The sequence below is a fragment of the Coregonus clupeaformis genome, chromosome 7, assembly GCF_020615455.1.
Source record: "Coregonus clupeaformis isolate EN_2021a chromosome 7, ASM2061545v1, whole genome shotgun sequence".
In the NCBI taxonomy this organism is placed as follows: domain Eukaryota; kingdom Metazoa; phylum Chordata; class Actinopteri; order Salmoniformes; family Salmonidae; genus Coregonus; species Coregonus clupeaformis.
The window spans coordinates 29,236,790-29,242,834 of record NC_059198.1 but is presented as its reverse complement, the minus strand read 5'-3'; the positions used below and the strand labels follow the sequence as shown (position 1 = coordinate 29,242,834).

Here is a 6,045-nt window from a genome sequence, read left to right as displayed (position 1 = left end):
CGGGAGGGGAATAGGGTGGAATAAGGGGCGGGGGGGATAAAGGGGGGTATAAATGGGGGGGTTACATCTACCCTTTTTCTTTCTACCTGTCCCTGTTCTGTATGTCTTGTTTTGTGATATTTGTTTTGTGCCCAGAACTCTGGGTCTTGTTGTTCATGTCTGTTCTCTTATGTTTAGATAATAACTGTACACATGTCTTTCATACCTATACACCATTCTTGTGTGTGTTAAAAAAAAAATATTTGAACGAAAAATCTTTCTTCAAGCGAGCTGTTTGACACCTGATCCAACTGACGTATGTGCATAGGGTCTGGTCCTTGTTTAGGGAACATGAGCCGTGGCTTTCACTCTTTGTCCATACACTGCACGTATAGTTTCAGCAGCATCCAGCTTAAAGGCCACACCTTTAAGCTGCTATTTCCTTCAAGACTTAACTGATTATTCAGATTTTGATCTACATTTTACAGCCCGACTACAATGTTGGCTTTGGTTAGTCCAGAAGTAAATTGTTGCAGATAGTGGATTTTGTTGATTGTTGCAGATAGTGGATTTCCGTACTTGTATTTCAGACTGTTGATTCGTAAATCAAGTTATCCACTGGGTCAGTGTGTCTTATAGTTCTCTGTAATAGTCCATCAAGTATTTTGTTTGTTTTTCCATGAGCGACATTGTTTACAAGTTACAGTTTGTGCTTTGTTTTGTCACTTGGGTAAGCTTAATTAGTTTGTTTTGTCTGACTGCCAAGGGATGCCCAGATCACTGGGTTGGCTGAAGTTCCAAAACAGTGTTTGTGGTTTTAATTGTTTAATCCAACAGGGAAAGAAAAAAGCTGATAAATGGTGATCTTATATGAATAATTGACACTTGTTGTTGAATGCCCATACCATTAAATGGACAAAGGTAATCTTCAAAGAGACTGCAATTAGACTTAACAACTGATTAGTATGGTTACATTTTTTGTTTGACTTTCAATTGACCAGATATAATCAGTTTCTTTAGTGTCCCATAACTTTATAGTATGTCACCAAAAGGTTAATTATGGAGTGAGCAGACATATTACATTGTTTGCTGTAGTCTAGACATATTTATTGAACGATTATAGGGTTAGGCCTTTTATAGGGTACAAAGGGCTTTAATAGCCTATGATAAGAGCTTTGCTTATAATACATGTTTTGTGTGTGCAATTAAAGGTGGAGTTAGCGAGATGATGTTGCAACAAACAGCACCGTATATATTGAGATTAACCGTATATATTGAGATGAATGCGATACAAGACTTTATATATATATTTTATATTTTAGTCATTTAGCAGACGCTCTTATCCAGAGCGACTTACAGGAGCAATTAGGGTTAAGTGCCTTGCTCAAGGGCACATCAACAGATTTTTCACCTAGTCAGCACGGGGATTAGAACCAGCGACCTTTCGGTTACTGGCACAACGCTCTTAACCACTAAGCTACCTGCTCTCATACAGTAACACAGAGTATCTGCGCATGTGCACGGGTGAACTTCACGCTGCTACAACGTGGTAGCCATGGGACCAAAACAGCTGAGAAGTTTTGCCTTGCACTCTTAGTTGTTGTGTAAATTGACCCACTATGTATTTACTTCGTGGATGCACCATCATCTTGCTGAGTCTCCAATATTTGTTCCAAAAAATTTCACGTTTATCTTATTTTGCAAGTGAAAGTGTATTTTGTCAAATAGACTACTGAAATGTCAGTGTTAAACATGAAATCAAAAGGAAAGGCAACCAGAGTTTAGATGAACAGGTAATGCTCGGGAAACTGTGTATTAAGTGGATGTGATTGAATAGAAAATGCCAAGACATGAGAAGTCAGTTTCAACACTTTGGAACACGTTTATTTCTTAATCTCTTTGAGAAAGGTTGACAACAGGCATCAGAGAGATGGGTGTGAAGTTTCTGGTTCAAGATGTTTCTCATAGGGACTCAACCACTGCCCCGGTGGAGGAGCTGGTGGAGCTGACCACCTTGCCGTCCACCACTTCCTCCACAATAGTCACCACCTTGCGTGTTGTTGTGGTTGTGGACGAGGATGAGGATGACATGCTGAAGGGCAAACAAACAATGTTGTTAGGTTCCATCATTCTGAGGACAGTTTCTGACTGTATGTGTATGCCATTTGAAACACATGAGGCATGAGACTCAAAGCTCACCTGCTAGCCTCTCCGTCCAGCAGTCTCCTGTACTCGGCGATCTCCATCTCCAGCCTGGTCTTGATGTCCAGCAGCATCCGGTATTCGTGTCCTTGGCGTTCCAGGTCAGCCCTGAGATTTACCAACTGTTCCTCCAAGCTGGTCACCTGCATCTGATAACCTGACAGCTGCATGGAGTAACGGTTCTGTGTCTCTGCAAGGGTATTTTCCATGGATGATTTCTGTTGGGGAGAAATTAAGAGCAAAACATAACATCAGGAAGCAGTTGAGCAAGAAATGTAAACAAAATAATTTCTGAACAGTCTTACCATGCTCATTTGTGATTGCAGTTCGATTTCAAGACTCTGCAGCGTACGTTTGACTTCTGAGATTTCAGATCTGGACGTTTGGATAACTTCTGTGCTAATTGCGACCTCCTTGTTCAGCGCCTCAGTCTGTGGACAACACCATCCAAAATAATGTTTTTATATGAACAATTTAATTGATGGGACATTTTAGATACTGTGGACCTACATTATGTAATCATTTTTATAATGGGAAACACTTGTAGTCACCACCTTGCAATTTCTTACCTTGGACAAGAACCAGCCCTCCAGATCTCTGTTGTTCTTGGCAGCGACAGCCTCGTAGTGTTCACGAATCTCAGCCATGACCTTGCTGAGGTCTTCCTGTGGTGCAGCATCAACCTCCACATGGACCTGGCCGCTCATCTGGGCACGCATGGACAACAGCTCCTAAAGGAATCATGGATAGTCTGGGTCAACCTCAGTCATGCATTACTCATTATGCATGGCATTGCCGATTTTCTTCACCAATCAACTGATGACTAATAGTCATGAAGATGAGCACTTACTTTTGTATGACTAAATCTATAGTCACTCAGACTTACCTCCTCATGGTTCTTCTTGAGGAAAATCAACTCCTCTCTCAGCCCCTCAATCTGCATCTCCAGGTCAGATCTGGCTACGGTCAGCTCGTCCAGCACCCTCCTCAGACCACTGATGTCGGCCTCGACAGACTGCCTCATGGACAGCTCGTTCTCATACCTAAGCAAAATCAAAACAGCTTTGTTTGGAGAATACCACATCTGTTTACTGGACTAAAGATATATACTGTATCTATTGAAGACTATGGATTTATGCATCTTTATTGTGATCATTCATGATGTCACCCACTTGACCCTGAAGTCATCTGCTGCCAGCTTGGCATTGTCAATGCTGAGGTAGATTCCACAGTTGATGCGTGTGGCATCCTGGATCTGAAAGAGAAAATTACGTTTTGGAGTTAAACAGTTTTATCTGGAGTGAATGGATGATTGGAGCTGTAAACTTTATCTGATTTTGAGGCAGTTTTGGGTGTGTTAGTGTGTCTGACAATGGACCAGAGATCAATGACCCTGGGGATACATACACTGCATTCACAGTGCACAATGGAATGAAAGAAAATAAAGCTACATTTAAGAACATCAATGCGGTAATGGCATGAACTAGATTTATGATATTGTCCTAGACATTATCGGGTTACTGGTGAAGGCTTACTAAGTAGTGGTGTTTATCTTGTGCCTGGGAGTAACTGGCACTCCCCTTCCTCTTCCACAATAGTAAGGTAACCGCTATCAGTGGCCATAAAATGTAAAATAAAACCCAGCCTTAAACAAGTTGTAAAAGTAGTCATAATGGTGTGCTGTAGTTGTAAATGAGTTGACGGACATACCTTGCCTTGGAGTTCGGTGATGGAGAGATGGAAGGCACTGTAGTCACGAGCAGTGGGGGAGGTCTTGGCCTCCAGGAACATGCGGATCTTGTGCTCCAGATCAGCATTGGCCTTCTCCAGGGAGCGGACCTTGTCCAGGTAGGTGGCCAGACGGTCGTTCAGGTTCTGCATGGTGGCCTTCTCGTTGGCAGACACGTGCAGGTCCAGGCCATCAGACAGGTTGAAGCCACCTCCACCACCACCCATGCCAAAACCACCACCACCGCCAGCAGAGAAGGACCTGGAGGCACTGGAACTGGAGATGCGCACCCCAGAGCCACCTGCACCCCCATACACGCTGCCAGCCCTCATGCCACTGATGCGGCTGCCACCTCCCATGCTGCCACCTCCAGACATGGAGAGGCGAGAGGAGCCGATAGATGCTCCCCTCATGGAACCACCAGAGGATATGAAGCTGCTGCTGGAGAAGGACATGTTGATTGAGTCTGCTGTCTTACTGCTCTGGCTGGAGAGGAGTTAGTGAAGAGTGGAGGAGAAGGGCTGGTTGTTTTATACAACTTCCTGGGAGGGGGGTAGCGGTAGGAGGGAAAAGATAATGAAAGGCGTGGGAGGAAACACCTCCCCTAAGTCTTCTATTTAAGTCATAAAAAGCAAACATGCTCAATCTGTCAATTGCTTGTGGGTGTGGCAAAGGGCAGCGAGTACTGAGATGTCATTTCTTATCAATCATCATTTATTTCTGCTCGCTAAAGAGTATCAGTCTGAGAGCACATGCTTAATGTGTCAGGATTAAAACACACTAAATTATTGAAAGTTCATCTTTAATATAATTGTATTTAAAAAAACATTTTAGAACATAGAATAAATAGTGTAGTGGAGATTGCTCCTTGGTTAAAGAGTAACTTTCCCCCCTGATTACACACTGCATACGTCTTACCTTGGGTCCTAGCTGTGTCAGTAGGACACTAATGGAGACAAGTGTGTGTGAATTGGCTAAAGATAGCTCATTGAGTCAAGGCCATCTCCATGCAAACCCTTAACAACTATTTCAAACTCAGCCTTTCATGAAGGAATGTGGTGCCCTGGATTCTCAAAATGTTCTGGCAGCAGCTTTGTCTGCATTGTACACACATGGATTACAAAGTAAACCAGTTATTTGGTCAACAACACACAACCTTCATTGCCTGCAGAATCACACTTAAGCCTTGTAGAATCTTGAATCAATAATGATAACACAAGTGCATGGATTTTAATGAATGAGTAGGCTAAGGTGGTGTTTTTCCCTGATAAACTGATTAATCAAAAGCTGATCTAGTCTAAGATAGCATGAGTTGTTACGCTCACTTAATAATCAATCTATAAGGTATTTAAGAATTGGCATGAAATGAAGCCACACTATTGGTTCTTATTAATGCCATTTATTAGTTTTTGATAATCCATTTGTTGTTTGTAACCTGTGTCTGTTTGAATAGGAAAACATACCACAGCTCAAGCCTTGACTTAGGCCTGGTGCAAATAAGGTCTTCCCTCAAAAGTACTTTTCACCATCTTTAAAATACTACCATTGCATTTGTGGTTATAAGCTAATGATATTGCAGTGCTAACATTCTTAAGTGCATCTGAAACCATTAGCGTGGGAGGATCAAAGCCAAAACTAGATGTGAAGCATTAGACCAAGACCTTACACCTAAAAATGTAAGACAAGATGATACTTGCCTGGTATTTTGTGTTAAGGCCTGCTCTCATCATTAGCTGCTGAACCTCTGCTTAAGGGGATGACATGCATCTTTAATAAAAATTAATGATGCATGATTTGAGAAAAAGCCTGACTCCCGGTAGCATGTGATTGCTTTTGATGCAGGCATGTAAATATCTTATTTACCGGTACATGCCATCCTATATCTATCTTACCCTCTTGAATGGTTTCCATTATGCCCTGCTTTTGAGCAAGCTACAGTAATACTTTAGGAAACCATTCAATCGGTATCATTTATTTAAAAAAAATACAAAATGATGTTTGTCACCGCAAGATAATTATTCTTCAATCTCTTTGATTATAGGGATTGTATAGAATTTTCATAACACTTGTATAATTATGTGTACACTGATTGTACCCATTTCCCATTCACGGTTTCATGTGATTAGTTTCTTTGT

At 41.8% G+C, this 6,045-nt stretch overlaps 1 protein-coding gene across 1 annotated transcript; it reads right to left on the bottom strand.

The window, feature by feature from the left end:
• Nucleotides 1-1,837: 1,837 nt before the first annotated feature.
• On the bottom strand, nt 1,838-4,419 carry LOC121569650 (keratin, type I cytoskeletal 13). Its single transcript, XM_041880786.2, has 7 exons — nt 3,892-4,419; nt 3,354-3,436; nt 3,068-3,224; nt 2,751-2,912; nt 2,487-2,612; nt 2,179-2,399; nt 1,838-2,071 (listed from the first exon to the last, which is right to left on the bottom strand). Exons 1-7 carry the CDS (start codon nt 4,363-4,365, stop codon nt 1,942-1,944), a joined length of 1,353 nt encoding a protein of 450 aa, XP_041736720.1. The 5' UTR covers nt 4,366-4,419; the 3' UTR covers nt 1,838-1,941.
• Nucleotides 4,420-6,045: the final 1,626 nt, after the last annotated feature.